Source organism: Erpetoichthys calabaricus, chromosome 17 (assembly GCF_900747795.2).
Source record: "Erpetoichthys calabaricus chromosome 17, fErpCal1.3, whole genome shotgun sequence".
NCBI classification, from domain to species: domain Eukaryota; kingdom Metazoa; phylum Chordata; class Cladistia; order Polypteriformes; family Polypteridae; genus Erpetoichthys; species Erpetoichthys calabaricus.
In genome coordinates, this window is record NC_041410.2 from 47,554,312 (window position 1) to 47,581,727 (window position 27,416).

The 27,416-nt window shown below is 41.7% G+C and overlaps 2 protein-coding genes across 2 annotated transcripts in view; one reads left to right on the plus strand and one right to left on the minus strand.

Annotated features, from left to right (window-relative positions):
- The window catches only part of ubl7a (ubiquitin-like 7a (bone marrow stromal cell-derived)), a 1,205,533-nt gene that overhangs the window by 421,695 nt on the left and 756,422 nt on the right, over positions 1-27,416 (minus strand). The gene's annotated exons all lie outside the window — the stretch shown is intronic.
- The window catches only part of crabp1a (cellular retinoic acid binding protein 1a), a 51,780-nt gene that overhangs the window by 18,734 nt on the left and 5,630 nt on the right, over positions 1-27,416 (plus strand). The window contains exons 2-3 of the mRNA XM_028822897.2: positions 3,433-3,611; positions 19,891-20,004. Of these exons, the coding sequence (XP_028678730.1) occupies positions 3,433-3,611; positions 19,891-20,004 (293 nt within the window). The remainder of the gene's footprint in view (positions 1-3,432; positions 3,612-19,890; positions 20,005-27,416) is intronic.

The following is a 27,416-nucleotide window of genomic DNA, read 5'->3' on the forward strand; positions in this document are numbered from 1 at the left end:
AAGTGCCGGCTGCGCACCCAGAAGGACTCCAGGTGTCCCCGTTCTTCTTCCCCCCAGCACTTCTGGGTGTGGCGGAAGTGCTGAGGTCCAGGGCTCTCTAGGCACGGGGGCACACCCTGGCAGTGACCACGTGCCACTGCAGGGTTGGGTTTCCAAGCCCTGCACCCGTGGTCCCCAACACAACCAGGGCAGTCGCCCCCTCATGGGCTGGAGGAGGCGCAAGCCTTCCTCCGGTCCTCTCGGGCATCCCAGCTGGGTACCACCCCCAGGGGCCTGCCACAATGTATATTTTTGCTAATTAAACTTTGATATTTATGTAAAGGATTACAGACTAAACTGGTCAGTTTAACACATAATTCTTAGACACAATACATTCATAAATCAAGAAACATGCTGAGCTATGCTTAATAAGTAAAGTGTGAATAGCAAAGTAAAAGTCCAAGTTGGGTGGCATGGTGGCGCAGTGGGTAGCGCTGCTGCCTCACAGTTGGGAGACCTGGGGACCTGGGTTCGCTTCCCGGGTCCTCCCTGCGTGGAGTTTGCATGTTCTCCCCGTGTCTGCATGGGTTTCCTCCGGGTGCTCCGGTTTCCTCCCAAAGACATGCTGGTTAGGTGGATTGGCGATTCTAAATTGGCCCTAGTGTGTGCTTGGTGGGTGTGTTTGTGTGTGTCCTGCGGTGGGTTGGCACCCTGCCCGGGATTGGTTCCTGCCTTATGCCCTGTGTTGGCTGGGATTGGCTCCAGCAGACCCCCGTGACCCTGTGTTCGGATTCAGCGGTTTGGAAAATGAATGGATGGATGGAAGTCCAAGTTCATAGGCAGTTCATCACAGAACATCTGAACCTCCTGTATGTCAGGCAGATTGCTTTAAATATGGTCCCTGCAGTCCAATTGTATTTCCAATAGTACTGACACTGACCCAGAACTCTTTTAGTAGAAGACATTGTACCCTCATGTCCTATTCTTTTAATTATCTTCCTCGAACGGTAAGTGCAGACACTCTGTCATCCAGGAGACATTTTGTATGAAAGTGCAAGTGAAAAATGACAAGCATTTTGATTTCATCCTATCTGCCAGCAGCCATCCCACATGCACTTCAGAAGAGGTCATCCACCTGAAGCTAAGCATGTTTGGGCTTGGCCAGTACTTGAATGGGTAGCAGGGCCATCTTAACACATGGGCATGCTGGACAGTTGTCATGGGGTCCCACGAACATAGGGACCCCTTGCTAATCTATGTATGTTGTGACTTGCTCAGTGGTTGTGCAGGTAGGGGCCCAAGTGCACTGCTTTGCCTGGGGGTCTATAATGCTCTTAAGACGGCCCTGAATGGGAGACCACCTAGGAAAAGCTTGGGTTGCTACTGGAAGAGATGTTGGTGAGGCCTGTGGGTTGACTGCCTACTCTGTGGGTCTGAATGTGGATTCCAATGCACCAGTGCAGTGACAGGGACACCCAGCTGTAAAAATGGCACTGTGCTTCGGATAAGATGTAAAACTGAGGTCCTGACTCTCTGTGGTCTGTATCCAGCAGGAGGCATTAGCTCCCTTGTTGGAATGAGTTTTAATTGCAGCATGTTACATAACACAAAATTATATAGATATAATATAAAAAGGTGATACCCCTCCCTTAGTGATACAGTGGTAAGAAACGGCATAGAAGAAATAATAATAATAATTCATTACATTTATATAGCGCTTTTCTCAGTACTCAAAGCGCTATCCACACAGGGAGGAACCGGGAAGCGAACCCACAATCTTCCACAGTCTCCTTACTGCAAAGCAGCAGCACTACCACTGCGCCACCTGTGAGGAAATAACTTAGCTTTCTTTAATGACGGTTTACGCTGCATAACAGATGAAGGAAGCCATGACAAGAACCCAGAGTGGGGGCCCGGTGTATTGTGTCTGCCATTTTTGTTGCTGCATTGGAAGGATTTTCAGGATCGGATGACGTTATCTCCCATCAAAGGTGTGCCGGGCAATGTTCCAAGGCTTTATACTCTTTCTTCATGTGCAGGCCCCCACTTCGATGATTCATGCCATTCCGAACAAGGCAAAGAAGATTCAATGTCATGCTGACTCTGACACACAGAAATAGTATGCAATGCCCATTTCGCAGTTGTCCCTGTCTTGTCTTCTAATGCTTACCTAGCAGTTCTAAATGATGAGCCCCTGTGCTAAATCTGGCTTTGTATTAGCTGTGCATGTGAGTAGAAAGAAAAGTAGATTTATAAAATATATTTGTACAGAGCACAGTGACATATTAAACATATACAGTCGACCCTCGATATACGATTGGCCTGACATGCAAACAACTTGGTTTACGACCAAAATTTTTGATTTGAATTACGACCAACGTCTTGCGTTACGACCCAAAGGTGGTCACGTGTACCCGCCGAGAGCGTTTGTAAGCGTCAGTCGGAGCCCAGATACATGTGTTTGTGGACGTAATTGCGGTCAGTGCAGTGATTTATATAATTTATTTCGATAATTGCTAAGGAAGGAAGTGAAGGTAACGAAGGTAGAGAAAGTGATCACAATCGAAACGAAGAAGGAAATTGTGCGGAAATATGAGAGTGGTGTTTGTGTGACCGATCTCGCTAATATGTACAGCATGTCGAAATCCACCATCTCGACAATTTTACAAAGAAAAGATTTGTATAAGGAAGCTCCTTCCAAACAATAACCACCTTCCATTTCATTCTTCTCCTCCTTCCTTCCTGCAACCCAAAGATGTCAAATTAAATAGTGAGTACAGTATGAAATTGTTGTTTCTGGTAGGCTAGGCACTTTTTATAACTTTTTGGTTAGTACATTAGAAAAATTATTGGTGTTTTGGTAAATTATGCACATTATACAACCCTTTTTTATTATGAAAAAGTTAAGTAAGTGTTGCTGTGTGAGGTTTGGAACACATTATGGGTATTTCCATTATTTCTTATGGGAAAAATAGTCTTGACTTACAACCAACTTGAGTTACAACCAGCCCTCGCGAACGAATTGAGTTTGTAAGTCAAGGGTCCATTGTACACTTATTACATGGTCATAAAAGGTTCCTGGGCATCCTTTGTAGAAAGCAGGGTGTAGCCTAATGTCCAGGCTAAATTGCCCACCATGGGCTAGTCATTCTGGCGCCCAATAATGCCCTGTCTCTGATTGGCTAACTATCTCTCACCCCTTCACCACCTAACAGCTAATGTGTGGTGAGTGCACTGGTGCAAAATGGCTGCCGTTGCATCATCCAGGTGGATGCTATGCATTAGTGGTGGTTGAAGTGGCTCCACTCTCACTATGAAAAGTGCTTTGAGTACTTTGAAAAGTGCTATATAAATGTAATGAATGATTATTATTACTATCTTTATCTTTACAGCTGGTAATTTTGTCTTGTGTTCTTTTAAGTCACGTTGAGAATATTGTTTTTACACAACTAGGTGTGAATGCCATGTTGAGGAAAGTGGCTGTGGCTGCTGCATCCAAGCCACATGTCGAGATCCGGCAAAACGGTGAACAGTTTTACATTAAAACATCGACCACTGTGCGGACCACAGAAATCAACTTCCACATAGGTGAAGAATTTGAAGAAGAGACAGTGGATGGCAGGAAGTGTAAGGTAAGGATACTTTCTATCAGAAATGTTTTTTAACCAGGGTGACATGATGTAGAGGTGGGTAGCGCAGCCGTTTCACTGCCTTAGGGAATCATTGAATTCACCGCCAACTCGCTGTCTCTGTCAAATTAATTGCCTTCAATTATTGCTCAGGTCTCCTTGTTTTCCTTCCGTTCTTTAGTTTCCACCCACATGCAAGTTGCACCAACTGGGAGCCTGTTTGAATGAGTGTGGCTGTGTGTCATAGACTGGCATGTCAGTATGGGCTTTTTCCTGACTTGTATTCGATGCTTCAGGGGTCCAGTCTGCTACATAAGCAGTTTCCAGTCAGAAGAATGGGTGAATATTTTGGAATAATAGTTTTACAATGCAGAAGCTAAAACCCAGGCATGGAAGATGTTTGGTGAGGTCATGGAGAATGACTTTCAATCAGTTTTAAAGCAAATCTAGCAAACTATCAGACAATTCAAGAGCGGAAAGCAAAGCTTTACACAATGCCGTGTGACATATAAACAATATATACAGTACAATATGCAATGGAATGCTTAGTTATCCAACTCCAGTGAGACAAATGTAAAGGGACAACAGCAATGTATAACTTTAGAAATTAAAAAATCATTTATAGAATTAGTCAGTCAGTCAGTCATTTTCTAACCCGCTACATCCTAACTACCGGGTAACGGGGGTCTGCTGGAGCCAATCCCAGCCAACACAGGGCACAAGGCAGGAACAAACCCCAGGCGTGGCACCAACCCACCACAGATTTATAGATTTATAAATATGTAATTAAATAATAATAATTAAAAAATAAAACTAGTAACTAACTAGATGACTTAAGGAACATAATGTGAGAGGGGTGGCAAGAGGACGTCCTGTATTTCTCTACACTTTCCTTATTCAAGATTGGTATGGACTGTGGACACACACTCCTACTCACTCTCTCTGAGCTGGACTTCAGGCAGCAGCAGCATTTACCTGACCGCAGTACAGAAAAGAGGCCATTGTTGGGATGGCTGGTGTCACGGATCATTTTCCTTGCCCTGGTTTGACATCACCTGGTATCGATGCCTTGGAGGTCAGTGAGTGATGTGTTCAGCTGACTCTCTGCGGAGTCATGGGGTCCTGCTGCATGATGTTCCCAAACCAGACAGTGGATGTGTAGAAGTTCAGTTCAAACTGGGAGTCAAAGTGAAAGATGTGGGAGTTCAGGGTGTGCTGTGTAGATGGGTGCAGAATTGGCTCAGACACAGGAAGCAGAGGGTGATGGTGCAGGGAATCAGAATTGGCTGATGTTAAAAGTGGTGTTCCACAGGGGTGCTATATTTAATATATATAAATGATTTCGATAGTAATATAAATAAGATAGGGATGTGTTCTGCTCCTACTCTGTTCAAGGCTTGCATGGACTGAGTGTTGGGCAAGGTCGTGGGGTCCAGTGGCTGTGGGGCATCTGTTGGTGAAGAAACGTTCACGAATCTTGACTTTGCTGACGATGCTGTGATCTTCAGGGAGTCAATGGAGGCTCTGATCGGGGCTTTCGAGAGACTGGGCGAGGCATCTGAGTGTCTGGGCTGAGTGTCCTGATAAAAACCAAGATCCAGGCCTTCAATGACCTCTTGAGCACAGCCATCAGCAGTGTGTCTGTTTGCAGAGAGAGTGTTGACCTTGTTGAGAGGTTTACTTACCTTAGCAGTGACATTCATGTCTCTGGTGGCTCTGTCTATGAAGTCAGTAGATGGATTGGAAGAGCATGGGGGGTCATGAGGTCGCTGGAAAGGGGTGTATGGTGCTCCCGATATCTAAGCAAAAGGTCAAAGGTCCAAGTCTTTAGAGTCCTGGTGCTTCCTGTCTTGCTATATGGTTGCGAGACATGGACTCTATCCAGTGACCTGAGATGAAGACTGGACTCCTTTGGTACTGTGTCTCTTCGGAGAATCCTTGGGTACCATTGGTTTAACTTTGTGTCGAATGAGCGGTTGCTCATGGAGTCCCGGCACATTACCTGCATTGTCAGGGAGTGTCAATTATGGCACTACGGCCATGTGGCGCAATTCCCCAAGGGTGATCCAGCTCATAGGATCCTCCTTGTTGGGGACCCGAGTGGCTGGAGCAGGCCAAGGGGTCGCCCATGTAACACCTGGCTGTGGCAGATAGAGGGTCACTTCCGGAGGGTGGGACTGGACCGCATGTCTGCCTGGGGTGGTTACCAGCAGGGATCCCGAGCAGTTTCTTTGTGTGGTGGGTACGGCAACGTGCTGTACCAGTGCATGCTTCCCAACTTGACTTGACTTTGAATATAAATAACAAGCTGGATAAGTTTGCAGATGATTGGATTGGCAGATAATCAAGAATCCATTGAATCATCACAGAGGGACTTGGACAGCCTGCAAGCTTTATGCCAGATGAAACTTATTGTAAGTAAATGTAAAGTATTACATGTAAGAAGGAAAAATGTTAGGTTTGAATACACAATGGGGGGGTTTGAAAATTGAAAGTACAACTTATTAGAAGGATTTAGGAGTCATAGTGGACTTGACACTATGAACTGCCAGAAGCCGTTAAGAAAGCTAACAGAATATCCGGTCATATAGCGCCCTGATGTGTGGAGTACAAGTCACAGGAGGTTCTGCTCAAGCTTTATAACACACTGGTGAGGCCTCATCTGGAGTACCGTGTGCAGTTTTGGACTCCAGGCTACAAAACGGACATAACAGCACTAGAAAAAGTCCAGAGAAGAGCGACTAGGCTGATTGCAGCGCTACAGGGGATGAATTACAAAACAACATTAAAAGAGTTGACCCTTTTCAGTTTAAGCAAAAGAAGATTAAGAGGAGACCTAATTGAAGTGTTTAAAAATATGAAGGGAATTAGAACAGTGGATCGAGGCTGTGACTTTAAAATGGGTTACTTTCCAATTTACAATTTTGATTCTTGTCTCATGTTTCTGGCTTGGCGAAAGAGCCATTTGTCTCTTTGGTTTTGACCCTAGCGCACACTCTGCTTTGTTCTCATTTCATCTTCTTATCCTGAATTTAAAAATCATTCCGCTTCAGCAGAACAATATGTCTCTATAACATGCCATTTGAAATGGGATTCATAAAAGCAGTGTTCATGTTTGTGATGTGCCATCAATTGGAATGACTGAGGCATAGCAACTGGACGAATCCACAGGCAGACACACAAACACTTAACCTTTTATTAAGGTGGATGGACTAAAAGACCATGAGGTAAGAAATGCAAGGCAAAATCATTGATGAGGACACACAAGGTGAAAACCAGAAGATCACAACGTGAATCGAGCAAACAATGCCTAAAGGCAAAGCAAAAATTAAAGTAAAAAAATCATTCAACCAAAACAAAACCTAGCACTAGGCCTACTTGTAATAAAGCTAACTGTCACTAAAGGTTTTTATTGTTGTTTATCCAACTGAGGGGTAACTGGAGCCACCATTATATTTATACCATCACTTTCTGGGAATGTAACAAATGTGATGGTCCCAGTCACGTGGTGTGTCTTCCACATCATGTAATTAAAAGAACAGGAATAAAAATAAAAATGTGCGATAACAGTAGATTTAGTAGCCTGTAACAACATATTGACTCAAACACAGTTCGATGGACTTTTCACTTTATTTTACACTTCTCTATCATTGCTCTGAGATTGGGTGACATTGCCCCTATAACTTTAGGATTAAGGGGGAAGCAGCTCCTATGGCTCCCCAAGAGACAACACATATGCCTTCAGGAAAACTCACATCAAAAATCAAGTACATGCCTTTGGGCTGTGGCAGAAAAGTGGAGCACTCAGAGAACACCCACATGCGAACTCCCAATGACATTAAGCAGACAGGGAACTAAACACTAGTCCTTTGAGGTGTGAAGTTGCAACCCTAACCAGTCCACACTGGGCCACTTTTTTGAACTTGCCAGCAAGGTTATTATACTTAACGAAAACTAAAATCAAAACTGAAACTATTATTAAAAAACATTTTTGTGAACTGAAATAAAATAATTAACAAAACCAAAATGAAAAACTAACACTAAACAAAACTATTAAAGTAGCTGGAAAGACTAACTGAAATAAAATAATATACTACAAACATTACTAGTTTTCGTTTTTGAAAGAATATTCTTGCTGTTAGTCTTTAACCCTTGTAACTTCCATCCATCCATTATCCAACCTACTATATCCTAACTACAGGGTCACGGGGGTCTGCTGGAGCCAATCCCAGCCAACACAGAGCGCAAGGCAGGAAACAAACCCTGGGCAGGGCGTCAGCCCACCGCAGGACACACACACACACACACCAGGGACAACTGAGAATCGCCAATGCACCTAACCTGCATGTCTTTGGACTGTGGGAGGAAACCCACACAGACATGGGGAAAGCATGCAGACTTCATGCAGGGAGGACCCAGGAAGTGAACTCAGGTCTCCTAACTGCGATGCAGCAGCACTACCACTGCGCCACTGTGCCGACCTAACCCTTGTAACTTTTAACTCTAAAACAGAAAGTCACAAGCCGCCCACATATGTCCATCCAATGAAATGCTGTCACACAGCATTTGTGGTGACAGAGTGAGCTGAATATGGGCGCATAAAGTCGGAGGAATAGAAAGCGATTTACTGTGCCGCCTTTCTTTGCACTTGATGTAATTCAAACGCCTGAAATCGGAATGTGCTGGTCAACAAAACCTTTACCGTACAGACAGAAAAATCAAGACTGAGTAAGTTTCAGTTTTTTCTCAGGCGTCTGCATTTTGTTGACAGTAATTCAACCGCCACTTTGCACAGGAGAAATCCTTTCTGAAAATAAACCAGCACTGTTTAAGAGTCTGACAAATCATCATACAAGATCAGCATATTGTTACTGACCAATCACTTTTGCTTTAAAAAAGTAATTTAACAAGCGATACAAACTTGTAAAATTCCTGAGCTGGCAATGTCTCTACTGAACTACAGGTAGGTAGGCGAAGAGAGTCTGCCAACTGGTGAAAAACTAAACCTGCTAATGTGTTTTTGTATTTATTCTATATTTATTAATTTAAAATGAAATTGAAAATAATCCAGTACCAGAATTCATCCATCCATCCATTATCCAACCCGCTATATCCTAACTACAGGGTCACTGGAGCCAATCCCAGCCAACACAGGGCGCAAGGCAGGAAACACACCCCAGGCAGGGCACCAGTCCACCACAGGGTGCGTACACACACACACACTCTAGGGACAATTTAGAATCACCAATCCACCATGTCTTTGGATTGTGGGAGTAAACCAGAGCACCCGGAGGAAACCCACGCAGACACAGGAGAACATTCAAACTCCACGCAGGGAGGACCCGGGAAGCGAACCCAAGTCTCCTAACTGCAAGGCAGCAGTGCTACCCACTGCGCCACTGTGCTGCCCAGTACCAGAATTATGTTTTAAAATATTTGTTCTACTTTTTTCAATTTTTCTCTCTCTCTCTCTCAAAATAGATAGTTGAAATATCATATTGTTTTTGTTCTTAACATCTGTCTTATCATACATATCGCATACCAGGAACTTCTCCTGCCTTGCATCCAGACCTGCTGGGGTAGGCTCCAGATTCCTGCGATCCTGCTATGGAAGAACAGGTTTAGATACTGTATATATTGTTCCTAATCTCAGATGCTATCTCTGCCATTTTGTGCCCATCCATACACCTATTACCTGCTCTTGCTCTGCTCATTATGGGTTAACTGCCCTTTATGTTGGGCTATTCAAGTCTCACTGCCCCTAACTTTGACACTACATGCTTGTTTTTCTTTGTTTCCGTCAATACAGCTAGGTGGGATCTACACACTGATTCAAGACTAAGAGCCCCGTTCTTCCTAAACCCCCATGATTTTCATGATCACACCTGTCAGAACACAGTAGAATCTATTTTCTGATTTTTTATATCTTTTCAGGCCTGCAGGTGGCAAAATTCTGTCTATAAATTGTATGTGCCTGAGATGGAATCAGAGATCAATATGACTGGTAGAAAATAGCAAAGCCCAGTATGAGAGATTTTTGAATGCAACATTGAAGGCATTTATTATAAGCACATTGTCTTGGAGCAGGATATGTTGTGTGCTGTAGACTTTCAGAGTAAAAAACCTTCAAACCTTAAAATTCACCTAAATTTCATTACAAATTGGCCCATTCTGAGCAAGAAAAAGAAAAGATGAAAGTGTCGACAATCAGCACACATCTGTCCAGCACAAATGACATAGAAAATATTTAAAAAATTATAAAATTGTTCCTATTCGATATCTGGTTTTGATTATGCTAATTTTTATCAGACAAAAACAAAACCAGATAGTAAACCACGTAGTGTAGTAAGATTCCACTAACATTAAACTAATATTATATCCAAATCCATTAAGTACACAGTTCTGTCTGATTGTAACACAAAACTAAACTTCATAGCAGCTCTTTAACCATACCATAATTACTCAAACTGAAACTAATAGATATAAAAATAAAATAGAAATGTCTTTGGGAAATAAAAACTAAATTAAAACTAAAAACATACGATGAAGAACAACTAAAAGTAAATTTCCAAGTAAGGTCAGAAAAAAATATAGAAATAAAAAAAAAAATATAGAAATAAAAACTAATATAAAAAGGCAAAACTATAATAACCTTGGCTTGTCAGTGCCTCTTTTTCATGTCATACGGATTTGAATGTTTCGGTCATAGTACACCACCATCTTCACTCTCATTCCATGTTTCAGCAAGCCCAACAGCCGAGAAGCACCCAACTGCAGAGCAGTACCCCAAGTCAACACCCACAGTGTCAAGGAGGAAGTGACATCACCACACATCTATACCACACACTAACGACACGGACCCTTAATCTTAAACTACCCCTAATCTTAACTGCTTATACCACATGATAACCGTAGTAACCCCTAACTTTAAGTTACCCCTGATCCTAATCGTTTACACCACATGATAACCACAATAACCCCAAATGTTAACTTCTGTCATGAAACTGCTGATGTAGACCTGCTGTGATGTATGGAGCTGCGTCTCTTACGGCTCTACAGGTGATTATTATTACAAGGCCCAGAATGCACTGCATCTGATGCTGATGAAAATGTTTCTGTCTACTAATACTGGTGTTTAAATGAAGCAAGTGCTATAGAAGTGCGTAACACATACACGTATGTAACATTATGTCCGGGGAAAATGGGTTTCATTGCACTTTTCCCACAGCCAATTCTCCACTAGCCCTTATGATATACTGCTTTTAAATATTAGCTATGCCTTCAGAATAATAGAACGGAAGCATGCGGTAGTAATTTGAGCATACTGGCTTAGTATTTTGGGGTGAGTGAACATGTCATTATTTCAGATTGCTTAATTTGGTGTGTGACAGTTGAGATTTTTGTAATTCTAGCCAGATGTTTGTAGGATTTCTGCCACCTCTCTTATTGACAAAGAGGTGTGTGTTTGCACTCAAGGGTCATAAGCAAGCAATTAAATCATCTTATCGGTCACACGCAGGTGTTTCTTATTGTGTTGTATTGCATTTGTTCCTTCTCACCTGTATGTAGGAATGAATAAATTTATTAAATGAAAGAAAGAGGAATATGCGGTTACAACTCTCCCTGTGTCAACCTTTATGCCCTTTTGACTACTGGTTTTTGTTAAAAACAGTTCTTTAATAATTTATCCAAACAAAAGTGAGGGCACAGCAGCATTTATAATTTCTTATAAATGTTTACCATGTTTGAATAAACAACTTCAATTCCAACCTTTCAATACATTGCCATGCATGGACGCCAGAGGGTTGCCTTCCAGGCTCACCTGAGGTATATGGTACCACCCAGGGATGATAAGGGCTGATCTTGCAAACAGACTTGTCTTCCCTCAGAGGGTTGAGAAACAGCCCCTTGAGGGCGAAAAAGCCAAGCAAGCCCCGTCCCCTTCTGGTCCACTTGGTATAAAAGGAAGAGGCTCCCAGAAAGTGGTGTCACATTTCAGACCTGACCATAACAGTAAGTAAACTGAGGGACAAAGTGCTGTTAAAGAGAGCACTAACTAAAGGGAATTTTCCCAAACAGTGGGCACATAATTTCTGTTATTTTCGTGATTTTTATTGGAACTGAATGGGTTTTTGTCCAGTTGGCACCCCAATCATTTGGCTTTTTCTCTGTTTCATCATTCACCCACTACAATGTTTATTTTAACAAACTAGACATTAAGCCCGTTACAATAACAGGCGCTAGAACAGTAGTGCATAAACATTAGTCAGAACAGTCTATATTAAATGGCAAAGGACCGTCTATTTTCTGTTACAGTAATACTGGCTTGTATGTGGCTGTAATATGCGTCACTGTACTGTGTGCCTTTAATTTTCTCTCGCAGTAATACGTCTCTCCAGCAAGTATTTTAATCTGTGCTGGCGTGCAGCTGATTATTGTATGTATGGCGTCTCCCCAGCAATGGATTTTATGTGTGCGAAAATAAATCTACTTTTAAAAGTCATCCTATTGTAATATCATGAAAATTCGTATATTTAAGAAAACACTTTACACTTTACCGGGCCAAGTTTGTTAATCGCAAATCTGACATCCTCAGAGTGAACACTTGCACAACAACAAACACTAATCCCACCTCTTTGCGTCTCAGTACCCGATTGGATTTTTCGTGCGTTATGTTTTAGGTCTTACCTCATTTACCGAAATCCGATTGGATCGGCCGCGTGATATTTTATAGGTCCCGCCCTCTCTGTCTTGTGTGACGCGTCAGGCAGCCTTTGAAGCATCGCACCATGCCCCACGCATGCGTACTTCGCCAGAAGACACACACACAGGGACACTGGACGCACACAGGGATTTTATTAAAGGGGATACTGAAGGGCAGTCTAGTGATGGTGCTCTTAGCATGTCTACCTCAAGTCTCCAAAGTGCTGAGTCTGAATCATGACCTGCATGCTGTCTGTGTGGACATTGTACCTTCTTCCTGTTATGACCAAAGTGCATAAGTTCCAGAAAGTTACAAAAATACCCACTTGGAGGGGGCTATACCCCCAAACCCCAGCTAGATAAACAGACAAACACAGAAACGTTAAAAAAGTGTAAAGGTTTTATTTCCACAAAAAAATGAACACAAACGGCATAAAGGAGTTGCCTAAAGACATGAGGGAATGCAATGCAAACAAAGTCCAAAAAAGAATCTCAAGGCAAATATTAACATTAATATAAAAGAATCAAAAATGAACAAAACAGAAGTAAAACATGAATTTGAACAGGGAACTCTGGCTAAGACACAACACTTCCTGTGTCTGTTCAGCAGTTCTGGTACTGCATCTCCATTTACACAAACTGTGATTCCCAAGTTATGCCTGGCATCACTGTTGCTCAAAAGCGGGCATCATCCTCTGAACTGAACTGTGCCTACCCCTTAATTAAGAAATAAAGGTGTTGGACACATTCAGTTATGTGCCGTGTGAATTCTGTGTGGCATACACGCTCATCCACCCAAGCCACATTAACTCTAAAAGCAGCAGAAAGAAATAAAAACAGCAGCTTTGTTCAGTTTTGGAAGTGTTTAGAGATTATTTTTCAACATTCTTATATCAGTGGTCACTGCTGATTTCATTTTCACTTTGACTCTCTGTTGTGTGTGTAGTAAGTGAATTCAGCTTCATTCACAACTAGGGGGCTCCGCTCCCTGCTCGCTTCGCTCGCCAACCCCTGGTGTTGGGTAATTACAAATAGCGTGATGTATGTATGATATATAGCATAGTGTGAAGGTGTAGATCAGTGCTCCGCAACCTTTTCTCACCTACGACACACCAAAGTTCTTCCTAGAATTCCGCGGCACATCAAAAGCCAAAATATATAGCAGTGGCGTCGAGGGTCCGCTCCGAGCTCCAGCTATTTAGGGGCGTCCAAACTACGGTACTTTCCTTTTTTTTGTTCCTTGAGGAGGCGCAAAAAAAAATTTCTTTCAGCGTTGGGGTGTCAAATTTTTCACCCCCCTGGACAACATGAACTCCAGCTACGCCACTGATATATAGATATTAATTTAATACACGAATTTTACAATAATTTTTCATTTTTTATTATATGTATACATTTATTATAAGTATACATACATAAAAACTATACTATATTTACTTTTATGCAATCTTAATAATTATAACATAATGACTGATTAATGTGATACCTGCGCTTGTTTCAATGAATACAAAAGTTTTATATTCGGCTCAATATTTGACAGCGCAACCCGAAGTTCTTGGTCAAGATCTTTTAAGCATGACCGCTTATCATTTTTAATTAACACAAGAGTTGTTTGTCTTTTTTGGCGTAACTGGGATGGTTTGAATTTAGATGGCGATTTAGTTTACTGGGTGCCATTGCCTCGTTTGATAGCTGATCGCCGCATATGATGCATTGTGGCTTTGCAGCCGTTTCGTCACCACACCACGAGAATCCATATCGAATGTAGTCTTCGTTGTACTTCCTTTTCACAATTTTCTGTTTTTTTTTTTTTGCAACACTTGTGCTGGGTTCTTCATCATCTGTACGTGAAGACGAATCTTTTCCACGTAAAAATTTATCCATATTTAAAGGGGTATAAAACTAAATATGAATCACACGAAGAACATTAACCGTACACAATTCAGCAACACAACTAATAGTAATGAATGATAACTACTGACGCAAGACAAGTGTATGCGACGTAGCATGACGAATACGTCGGCTTGAATTGAATCTATGTGAGGGTACGGAGCGCTCTGGCTATCAAAGCGTACTACGGAGTTGTCTGGCGACTACGTAGGGCCTACGTCTTAGGCGCCAGGCGATGGGATTTATTATTTCAGAGAAATGACACATAAAATTATGAAACCTTTAAAAGGCTATTTACGCGAATATTTCATTGCACGTATTATCGTTATTGTGTTTCTAAGGAGGACCGTTGAAATATTATTTAGTTAGAAAATTGTCTTATTTGACCGCGTCACACCTGTATCAGCTCAAGGCACACCAGTGTGCCGTGGCACACCGGTTGCGGAGCACTGGTGTAGATGACGCATATAGGAAGCAAAGAATAAACTGCATGGCACAGTGTAAAGATTTATTAAAGATGGTGTCTTGTCCTTGAATGAGTTTTCCTTGGCATGGATCATTTATAACCTTAACTATAACGTCAGATGAACGTCCAAAAACGTCCATGTCCAAAAACGGGCTCAGATAGGTAGATGCCAACCTTGTCCATGGTTTGTCCTTGTGATTTGTTGATGGTCATGGCAAATGCAGGTTTAATGGGGAACTGTCGCTGTTTAAGTGTAAAAGGTAATTCTAGATCAGAACTTGTAAGGTGAATTCTAGGAATCAGAACAGTATTGTTAGCATGTGATCCTGTAAGAACTTTTGCTTCAATAACATTGTGTGTCATGGTGTTGACGACTAAACGTGTACCAATGCATAAACCTTGTTTAGTGTTAAGGTTTCTTAATAGCATGATTATTGTTCCGATATTAAGATTAAGATTGTGTTGTGGTAATCTGGCTGGGTTAATAGTGTTCAAATATTGTAAGGGGAAATTAAGATGGTCATTGTCGTCATCAGAGTCAACTTTGTCAGAGCTTAGAAAGAGCCGTGCCTCTCCAGGAAGTAATGAAATGACCTGGTTATTTATGTGATCAACATGAATATTTTTTTGGACATAATATAGTCCGTTGTGTCAAAAGGGGTATTTGGTCTAATGAGATTGCTGTTCCAAATATCTCCGTAACTAAGTCGTCGCAGATAAAGGCTTGAGGAATTGTAATAATATCTGGGTGAAGTCTGTCTGTATTGGTGAGTGTCCCATCTCCCAGTTGTAATAACCAATTGTTATATTCTGGATCTGGACATCGCATGTTTTGTACCAATTGTATCTTTTGAAAGCAATGCCAAATGTCCACGTATTTTAAGGTGGACTGAACAATAGCTGAGCGCATGGCATGTGGAACAATAGCTAAGCACTGTCTAAAATCTCCTCCTAATAAAAGTACCTTTCCCCCAAAGGGAATATTATTATTCATCAACGTTTGTAGAAGTTTATCAATGGTGTTGAGTAAGTGACTGGATGCCATTGTACATTCATCTATAATTAACAGTTTTGCAAGACGGATGTCACGTGCATTGTTACTGTTCATTTTCATAGTGGATACCGATGTTTCTGTGATTGGGACCGGTATTTTGAATAAGGAGTGACATGCGTTTTTGGAGTCGAGACATTTTTTCTTCCGCGGTTTCAGAAGCGTGTTGTAGGCGCCAACGTGTATTGTTTTTTTTCATGCGGGTTCATGTTTGTGGTCCTGCTACTCGAGCCGTATCGTTTTGTACACGTGATCGTGAATTCATGACTTGTTTGTTCTTTATCGTTAGTAATATGGATAAGTAATAAGGAGGATCGCACTCACTGTTAATATGGAGCCTTTTCTGTGGTTGTACGGTTAATAGTGCATCATTGTAATGAGATTCACCTATGCTGTATAGTTTGAACGTCTTTAGATGACGTATGTTTAATACGGACTGTTTGTTTCTTCGTATTATTACCCATCAGGTGTCGCGCCTGTATATGTATTGTAGTCCGGTCTCTTGTTGTTTATGTATGACGTCGTTTGTCGGCGTGCGTCTTTTTAGAAGTGAGTGGAATGTGCTGTATAGTCTGTACGTTGATTTCAGATGCAAGTTGTAGGCGAATGCTTCTATCGTAGTATGTGCCGTTTTCAGAAACACAAATCTCTTTCTGTAATATGTTGGGTTTGATGTGTGACCCTTTGAGGACTCCGTAGTCTGTCACGTTTAACTGTGGTGTGGGGGTGTGAGTCCTCTTTTTCAGTACCATCTCGGGCTTGATTTGTGAAGTTTTGTGGACTCCTTAGACTGTCCCGTTTCACTGTTAGGCGGGGATACTCTGATTCAAATATGTTGTGCTGTCCGTATGTGTGGGGTTTTTGTATGATCTCGTGTGTTCGTTTTTGGTTGCTCTTCCGTTTTTGAGCCTCAATCTCAGGCTCGATGGGTGACCGTGTGTGGAGTCCGTAGTCTGTCCCGTTTCACTTTGGGGTGTGTGTCTGACTCCTCTTTTTTGTGTGATATGGGCGCGTTGCCTCATTTCTTATTTCTGTTAGTAGAGGGGTGCTTTGTGTTTCATTTCTTATTTATGTTAGTGTGTGAAATCCGTAGTCTGTCCCGTTTCGTGTGCTATGGGCTTTATGTGGCGCTTGCGTGTGACTCCTTGTTTTTGTGCGCTAGGGGCGCGTTGCCTCATTATTTATTTCTGTTAATAGAGGGGGGCTTTGTGTGTCGTGGGTCTGAATCCTCCTTTCTGTGTACGTCCCGTTTCGTGTGCTATGTCCGTAGTCTGTCCCGTTTCGTGTGCAATGGGCTTTGTGTGGCGCTCGCGTCTGACTCCTTTCTTTTTGTGTGCTAGGGGTGCGTTGCCTCATTTCTTATTTCTGTTAGTGGAGGGGGGCTTTGTGTGTCGTGGGTCTGAATCCTCTTTTATGTGTGTGTCCTGTTTCGTGTGCTATGGGCTTCGTGTGGTGCTGTGTGCCATGGGTTTGTGTGGCGCCTGCGTCTGACTCCTTTTTTTTGTGTGCTATGGGCTCGGCGCCTCATTTCTTATTTTCCGTTGCTTGGAGGGGGGCTTTGTGTGGCGCCTGCGCACTACGTCTTTTGCGTCCACGGCCCATGTCCCTGCGTCCATATCCGGTTTACCATTCTCGTTTAGTAATATGGATAGTTGTGGATATTTCATGTAAAGCACTGAAAATTTGAATAAACATTTATAAATACTATAGCGACTCTGACCTGGGAGGAATCATGCAGGTGAGAATCTGCAGTCAAACAGAGCCATTGGAGCTCAAGCAGCTGAACAAAGCATCAAGTTAAAATGTAAAAGAGTCAGAAGATGGAGAGCACAGTGACAAGAGCTCATGAAGATGGCAATTCCCCTGAGGAGTTTCAAGTACTTCTCCAGGATCAGGCATCTCCTGTGGTCAACAGTAAGAGTTAGACTGGGTCCTCATCAGAAAAGACCTAATAAGCAGTGTTTCAAGAGCCACTAACCATTGACTGTCTCTGTGGGTCAGTCCTTCTTATACGACACATCATGTTGCCCCAATATGTTGTAAATAACAGAGAGGAACACAGAAAAATGTTTGGGGTAGCCACCCCATATACTTGAAAATTTGGATGGAAAAAGAGAACAAAAAATCATCAACAGGTCTTTACAGAGTTGAGTCCAAAAAAGAACTGATTCATTGTTAACAAGATGGCTTGAGGAAGTGACATCATCGAGCCTGGAATTGGAAGTGATGTCATTGGCCTAAGAACTGGAAGTGATGTCATCGGGCCCAGAACCGGAAGAGATGTTGACAAGCCCAGGAAGAATGGTCTACAGGAGTAAGACTGGTCCAGCATGGGGTTGCCATATTTCAAGCCCTTAAGCTGCCTCCCATCACACGTGTGTGACAATGTTGAATCTGGTAAGGATTCATATTGTTGGAGGAACTCAAAGGTGCGATCATACTCTGTTTTATCTGAGCTAAAGTTAACAATAGTATAATAAAATATCAATTAATTAAATAAATAATCTGGCTGATGGCGGCACAGTGGCACAGTGGGTAGCGCTGCGGAATTTGCATGTTCTCCCCATGTCTTCGTGTGTTTCCTCCGGGTGCTCCGGTTTCCTCCCACAGTCCAAAGACATGCAGGTTAGATGCACTGGCGATTCTAAATTGGTCCTAGTGTGTGTTCTTGATGTGTGTCCTGCGGTGGGTTGGCGCCCTGCCCAGGATTAGTTCCTGCCTTGTGCCTTGTGTTGGCTGGGACTGGCTCCAGCAGACCCCCGTGACCCTGTGTTTGGATTCAGCGGGTTGGAAAATGGATGGATGGATCTGGCTGATTTTATAATAGCAAATTTTACTAGTGAGTTATTTGTTGTCACTGCACTGTTTATTGGGATTGAAATGAAGGTATAGTTTCACTAGTGGAGTGAAAATCAAAATATCACTAACACTCTTAGAAGTTTGAATGTCAGTTCCTTTCTAACTAGTAAAAGTTACAATAAATGGATACAATCATTATGGTTTCATTAGAAAAAATATAAATTTAAATGACTGGGCTTATAATATCACCAGAACAACATAGGCTTGATGATTTCTTATGTCCTTTGTCATGGACAGACTGACAACCCAGCTGAGATGGACCTCATTCCCTTGCCAGTATAATGGATAGTCTGGAAGTGAGGCAAGGTGGCTGGCATAGAATGCCAGCATGATAGTAAAAACATGTGGACTGGCATCCCGGTGTGGGGTCGATTGAACTGTCTTACCTAAGTGCAGCAACAGTATAACAGATGGACCGTATGAATGGTCAAGCTTCCTGACCAGGATGAGTAGCGTTCCCTTTTCCAGTCACAAGGCTAAAAGAAGTGAGAGACAGTGGCAGACTGCCTTCCGTCTACATGTCTTTTCCCAGTACACTGGGTGGAAGCATCCTCCTTCTTGACCAATCCCCATTTGGATACCTCCAGGACAGCATGGGAGTTGTGGTTACGTAGGGTTGCCCTTTTGGGTTCCACCAGACATGGAAGTGCTTCCTGAAGACAATGGTCCCAGAATGGCCTTCCATGTCATCCAGGGAGTCGGAATTGGGAAAGGAGGAGGAGGATGAAACTTATCTGGCAGTAACAAAGGATAGTGAAGGAGATGAAATTGTGTTTGTGCTAATTTTGAGAGAAGAAGCCTCTTTTAGAGTTTTTTACTTTAAAATAAAACACCTGAACCTGGGACTGGAGTCAGAGTGGTTGTGTCCGGGGTTGAGGGGTATGTGATGACCATAGCAGCCATTCTGTTCTGTAGATATAAATTTGACCGGTTTGAATTGACTTTAACGTGTTATATGTGATTGACCTGGGGAATTAGACCAAGATGTCCAGGTGTAAATGAAAGAGTGTGTCTGTTAAAATATGAGAACCTTTTCTGCGATGCAGTGTTTGGTGGCCCAGCTTGGCCTGTCCCAAAGTGTATTTGCTCTGTGAGAATTTCAGATCTATTTGATGACCCCTGTCCTAACGTGTTCTTTTCATGTTCCTCCTTCACTACCAACAGTATTGTAAATGTTCAACGTCAATTATAGATGTTTTTTTTATTTTATGCCAGCTGAACTATGACTGTTGTGTCTTCTGTTATTTGATAAATTGTAAGTAAAATGTACAAAAATAAAATATGAATCTTCTGGTCATTCTTTTTGTCTGCAGAGCCTGGCCACATGGGAAAAGGAAAATAAGATGTATTGCAAACAAACTCTGATTGATGGAAATGGCCCCAAAACATTCTGGACAAGGGAATTGAAAAATGATGAATTGATCTTGGTAAGGCTAACCGTTCAAACTAATTGAATTGAGCTTCTGTTTATGTCTGGTGGTCATGGACAGCCAGATTTGTTTTTCTATTGCAACAAATATAGATTGTGTTTCTTTCTTATTATTTGGTAGCAAGAACACAATTATTTTTAGGTTAGGATTTATTAGAATATTGACTGTTGGATGCTGAGAACCTATGTTCATATTTATTCATTATTTTGTTACTTTGAGCCAAATATAATTTTAAGTAATTTTGTGTAGTGATCCAGCTGATTGGAGTTCAAATCAAAATGAAGGAGCCACTTATGATACATCACTCATCATAAGTCCCATGCATCTCCATTTCACATCCTCACATAAAGAAGCTGGCCGTGAATCGTGGGGACCTCCAGGACAATAAGTGGCACCAGCTGGACAAGAGGAGCTCTCCTTTGGTGCGGTGGCAAGGAACTACAGTAGAACTGACAAGTGAAACCATAATTGCTAAGACAAATGATATAAAAATTAAATAATGGGCTGAACACAAGGCTAAGACGTTTGCTTAAAACCACAAGAATACATTCCTTCTTTGTTTGGTAACTCAAGTACCATGCTCTGAAATAATTAGGTAATTATTTTAACATTAACATGCTTTCTAAAAAACTTTTCATAAATGTAAGTGAAAATAAAATTAGAAAGAAGGAAATATTAATTATGCAATTAAAAGTATGTCTTAATTATGTATGTTATTAGTTATTAAACTTAAAAAGAAAATAAATATTACACCTGTCATGAACAGGAGTCCGTACCATAATAAAAAGGAGTTGAGGCCTCCAAAAATTACCTCAAAAGCATGCCAGGATCTTCACTGCCCAAAATAGCTTCACCCCAAACCAGTCAGCACCTCAACTACTAGCTGCGGGCTCCGGCCTAAACACGGCCCAAAATGGGGAAATTGGATTTTAAGTTCAAAAACAGAAAGAGAGTCCAAGCAATCTTGACAATGTCCTACAAGGAAGAGAAACCATAAAAAAAAACTTGAATAAATCATCTTTATAAATAAAGATATTTATTTGAAAATCACAAAAAGAATCACACAATTAATCAAAAGGAGTTTTTCTAAAAAGGTAATCCAAAGCAAACATGTCTGATCTGTAATCCAGTAATTAGCAATCCCAAAAACAGAAGCAAAAAACCCAGAAAGCAGAATAATCAAAGAAAAGCCACACTTACCATATATACTTACTTACTTACCATAATCTCATCAGCAACTTTATATGTGTTAAAGGATTATGGTTCATTCTGTTTCATCGTGGCTTATCCGCTTATGCAGGTATACAATAGTGTTTGCTTCTTCAAAAACATAAGGTTTTGCTTTAAAAGAAAGTATTGTCACCAGTTCCTTACAGAGTTATTGTCACGTGTACACAGTGCAATGAAATTTATATCATAGCAGGCCATCAGACAAGGACAGTAAGGCAGCCTGAATCTCACTCCATTGCTTATTCAAAATATCCATCCATCCATCCATCCCTTTCTAAATCCACTACGACCTGTAAGTGATGCAGCTGCATCCCAAACACCCAGACACAACCATGCCATACAGTCATGGGATCCAGGAAAGAAGTTTTTATTCAAACAAAATACTTTTTACTGGTTTTTATCACCTGGTACCTCAGTCACAGTTCCGTTTCATTTCTTTCCTTTTCCACCACCATTCTCCTCTGAGCAAGCCTTGTCCACCTCCTCTCAATTCTGACTACTGGATGATGTGGTTAGCTGCTTTTTAACATGAACCCTAGAGTACTTACGGTGCACCAGGATTGCTACCTAATAGCACTTCCGGGTCTGGTGGAACCTCTCCGTAATAGGGGAGCAACTCCCAGCAGCTCCCCCTAGCATCCCCCAAGAACCGCAACAGGGCTTGTCCAGATAAACTACAACTTCCATGCAGCCCTGTGGCTGTCTAAAAGGGAGCCATACCAGAAGGACACTGCCATCTGGTGTACTGGGGGAATGCAAAGCGTCAGGAGGCCCTCTGTCCTTCCCTCATAATGGTCTCCTGACCAGGAAAGATGCCACTAACCAACCCGGCCAGGATGCCCATCCATCCATGTACTTCGGTAATCATGGCTTCCTGGTCGGATAAGGAACCATCCCTCATGTCCAGGGTGCCAATCAACCTGTGTCTTCTATGACACCACTTCTTATGGAACATCACAAAAAAATATTTAGTGGAGAGTGAAACAGCCAACCTTCCTTTTTGCAAACAGCTTTGTGAAACTGACAGTAAACTTCATTTCCCATATGATATTACAACCACAAAAAAAGGGGTCTGACCATAAAACTTGAATCCTTACATAAAACACCATAAACTAACTAAAGTTACATGTGTAACTGTTAATAAAAATACTATGGCTAGTGCCTAACCCTTCAGGCAATGAGTCAGAAGTTAGCAGTGGTACTTCTAAATACTATAAGAGGGCTGTTTCAATTATTGACATTATTTTAGATGAGAACTTTGGCATTTTTGCAGTTGTTGAAGTGCGGCTCTCTCTCAGTGACACTGCCACTATGACTGAAGCGTCCCCTACAGGCTTTAGTCACTTTCATCAGCTTCAACCTGTGTTGCGGTGAGGTAAGGAAGTTGGGCTGATTTTAGATCATCCTTGAATTTCAAATTGTTACCATCCAAGTTGGAGTTGTCCTCTTTTTAGTATTTAGTGGTTGGTTTTCCAGCCCACGTTTTGTTGAGGATCATTGTTTTTTATTGACCACCTGTGGTCACTGTCCTTTTACATTAATTTTATTCTTTTATCTCCACATTATGTCTTTCTACAGACAGTGTCATTTTAGTAGGTGGTTTTAAGTTTTCTTCTTTGCCTAGCACAGTTATTCCAGATTTTAATTAATTATTGTCTTATTCTAATATTGTTGTTCATTCTCCTACTCATAAAAAAGAAAATGTTTCAGATGGTGAACCGAAAGATGGCCAAAATGTAAGAATTGTTGGGGTGCCAACCCAGCGATTCCTTGGTTAATTATGAACAAAACAAAAGAAAAAGGATCTTGCAATGCAGCGGAATGTAAATCGTACAATTCTGTTGTATAATATAATTCGTTTCTATGAGAAGCACTCCATCACTCTGTTTCCTGGGCTCAAATGACGCCTCTGAACTGTAATCGCTCCGTTTATATCTTCCTGCTTCCCTGCAGGGGTGGTGCCTCCAATGCCTGGTGGGGGCGGGGTCAGGTGTTGTCTCCTAGTGACAACTTTATGCTGTAGTGGAAACCAAGCAGTGGCGCCCCCGCCTGCCCGGTGGTGTTAATGTTGGGATTACATGAGCCCTTCAGGAGGTTCTCAAGCGTGCCTGTTTGACCCAATTAAATTATTGTAAGAAATATTAATGTATCTGCTGAAACTATTTCAGATGACTGCCTGTCCGACCATTTTCTGGTACCAATAATTAACCGATGTACATTTTCCCAAACCTTTACATAAATTTGTTTCTGTTCGGTCATGGAAGATAGTTTCATCAGTGCCTGTCATAGAAACCTTGTGAAACTCTAATCTCATCATTAACTCAAATATTTTTCAAAGTATCGATGTAAATCGTTGCCTTGACTTTTATGACAAGTGTTTCAGACAGAAAAGGGCCTATTAAATCTAATATTATAAAACATTCTAAATGTCCACTTTGGTTCACAAATAACCTCAAATTCATGAAAGCAAAGACACGTAAAGCTACAAAAGATTTGGAGTTCAGTAAATCTGGTGTCAAGATAAAGTAAAAATGTGTATGCAGAACTTATGGCTTGGTAAAATGAATTATTATTCCAGACTTAACACGGAAAATAAATTGAATTGTCGCTTTTTATTGTTATTTCTTCTCAAAAGGCTTTTACATTCCCTGCATCGTCTGATGCGGACTAACAGAATTTAAAGGCTAACTTTACAAATAAGATTAACGCTTTACAACTCATAGCTACTAGTACAAAATTACCATTCAATGATGACATTTGTCCTTTGCTCCCATCTTTCTTTGATTTCACTATGGTTAACGCTAACAATCCAGTTCAGGTGTTTAGTGCACTAAAAGCTACTTACTGTTCATTGGAACCCATTAATACGTTGTTTCTGATGTCTTAAAAGATAGGTTTACTATGTTTCAAGTCAAAGTTCTGTAAGAATAAGACAAAGATGAAGTGTTAGGGCAACTCAAATGCAAACACCATATAACTGATAGAAAAAAATAGCAAAAACTGTGGCGGTCTCTTCAGACAACAGTCAAGTCATCGACTGAAGCCAAGATGGTGATGGTGCCCCTAAACAGGAAGCCAGACTGGAAGGGGCAGGGACAGGAAAGCATGACCTGTAAGTGATGTCCCTGGGACTGCTACTTGTCTGATCTGAAGGAGAGAAAGGAGGAGAAGCATTAGGCAACAGTGCCAACCCCTGACTTGGGGTGGAATTGCCATTAGATGAACCTTCAAGTTGTGTCCCAAGCGCACATGTGTGACACTTCACAAAATGATATATATGCATTTGCCATGCGAAATTGTGTGTTTTACATACATTTTGCAAAATGCATAGCTAGTCTTGACATTTTATAATGGAAGCTATGGGGCACGGGAGAAAACAAAAGTCTAAAATCTTATTAAATTCATCCATCTTTTCAAGCTGAGAAAGTTGTCAAGTATTGATCTTGAGATTACACAAATTGTAAACTACCTTATTCATGTCATTTTTCTATCAAAAGCAGCCATACCACATGCACTATAGAGCAGGTCATCCACCTGAAGCTAAGCATGTTTGGGCCCAGCCAGTACTTGTTTGGGACACCATCTAGGAAAAGCTTGGGTTGCTGCTGGAAGAGATGTTGGTTAAACCAGTAGCAGGGGCTTACACTTGGGACTGTGTGAGATTCCAAAGCCCCAGTGCAGCGATGGGGACACTGTGCTGTAAAAATGTCACTGTCCTTCGGATGAGATGTAAAACCAAGGTTCTGACTTTCTATGGTCATCCTTTGTAAAGAGCAGTGTGTGTTCCAATGTCCTGGCTAAACTGACCACCACGGCCTAGTCATTCTGGTACCGTAATCATCCCCTGTGTCTAATTGGGTTCTTCTCACCACTTCACCTCCTAACAGCTAATGTGTGGCAAGTGTACTGGTGCAAAAATGGCTGCCGTTGCATCATCCACGTTGGTGCTACACATTAGTGGTGGTTGAAGTGGCTCCCCACTCATTATGAAAGTGCTTTGAGTAGTAAGAAGAGCGTACAAATGTAAAGAATTATTATTATCATTAAAAGAGCACCAATATTATGAAATTCAGCCATTTTAAAGTAAGACCAGCTGCTCACCCTACATCAATGTTTGTCTCCCTCTGGAACAACCTTTCATTCCTGTGGCCTGGTCTCCTCTTGAAAGACAAAACCACACCAAACTGTTTGTGTCACAGCTTGATATCATGTTGGCTTACTTCCGGATTTATGTAAGAATTCCTCTCTGGAAGAATATTTCTAACACAAGAGCGATTAGAAAATGTATCTTTACAGCGAGAGTAATAGTACAAGGAGTATGTGATAAAAAGATTATTTGCAGATCCATTTTTTTTGTCACAAACATACGCCAGAAACACAAAAGCAATGTTTTCTTATATTGAAACTTTTGCAATTTCAAAGTGAATGTATTAAGTAAGTTTCTTTTATTTTTGGTGATGCTCCATACCCCATAGGTTCCATTATAAAATGCCAGGACTATTATTTATTTTTTACAAATATATAGTGTGGAAAGCATACCCCCGGACACAGACAGACAGACACCAGAATGTCCAAAACACTTCTTTATTTTCTCCAAAGCACCACAATACCTTCCTCCACCAACTCTTTCTTCTTCTTTCTCTTTTGACCTCCTTTCCCCTCCTCACAAGCTTTGTCTCCTTCCTCCCAACTCTGGCTTGTCTACTGGAGGGAGGCGGCCCCTTTTATACTGACCCGGATGAGCTCCAGGTGCTCCCCCTGACGACACTTCCTGGTGTGACGGAAGTGTCAAGGTGAGCCCCCGTAAGCACTCCGGGTGCCCCTGGGAATTCTTCTAGCAGCACTTCCTGGTGTGGCGGAAGTGCTGCCATCCAGGACTCCATAACCGTCTGGGCGCCCCCCTGGCGGTGGCCACGTCCCCCGGTAGGGATGAGCGTCCCAGCTCCGGTCCAGTGGCCCACAAGCAGACCCGGGCGGCTGCCCTCTCGTGGCCCAGGGGAGGTATCGTCCATCTCCATCTAGAAAACATTTAACTTTAAAATAGTTTCAAGTGGCAAATACACATATACAATGTTTGTGAAGAAATAACTTTGACTTGCGCCACCACAATTGCCTGTGCAATTAAGAGGAGGCTCATTCCATTGTTTGCAGTCGTAGCATGGCTGTAACTGCACGTCTTTTTGGTTCCCCATTTATCTGTGCAGATTCTTTGCACATTTTTTTTCCATTGAGAAGATAGTAACACATTGTAAGTATTATTATTAATATTATTATTTTACAGGGTCTCATGTGTTTTCTTTCTTGGGGAGGGGGAGTAGAGGGCTCCTTTAAGGCTCATTTTCAACTTGTAGTTCGGCACATGGCTAATTATGTAGTCCAGTTAGACATGCGGCTCTGCGTGGCACAGGAATAGGTATTATATGTCCAGTGGCAGTACTCCTAATGTTTTCATTATGGTCAGCTAATGTACCCCTCAAATGAAAACATTGTAAGTTTTTTGTTTTGTTTTGTTTTTAAATGCATGCATGGTGGAAGGCTGCAGTAGGAATTATTGGTGACTGAAGTAGCACCACAATGATCATACAGCACGAAAGCAGGAAACTTCTGCACAAGGATTGCTAAAGCTCTGTGATTTCACGTTGACCTTGTAAAGTATTCTGGGGTACTGGGAAAAAAAATATTGCCTAAGCTGATAAGGCAAATTTACAGGAAAATACAGTATTCGGCAAACAAGGTCATCTGCGAATACATCATATTTGTTGTAAAAGATGCTTCGGCATATTTCACCAATCCAATTCTAGTATTTTCCTTTTTCCCATCTAACCTTTCTTCTTGAAGCTTTCAAACTATGAACCACCTAATGGATGCATTCGGGGGTTGGCAAGGCATTCTGGGCATAGGAAAGGCAATTAAATAACAACAAACCTGAAAATGTATTTTTATTGATTTGTCATTGGATGACCACCATACAACCCCCACCCACCAATAGCCACACTCCTTTGGAGTGAAACTGGCATTCAAATACTGTGAGATAAATTAGTTTCCCCTCTTTTCCACAGATCATGAAAATGAAAGATTAGGTACATGTGAGATTTGGGTGATGAGCCAAAAAGATTTACAGACAAAGGCCAGGAAGCATAAAAAATCCAACCAAAGATGGAGGATATCATCTCCAGGAC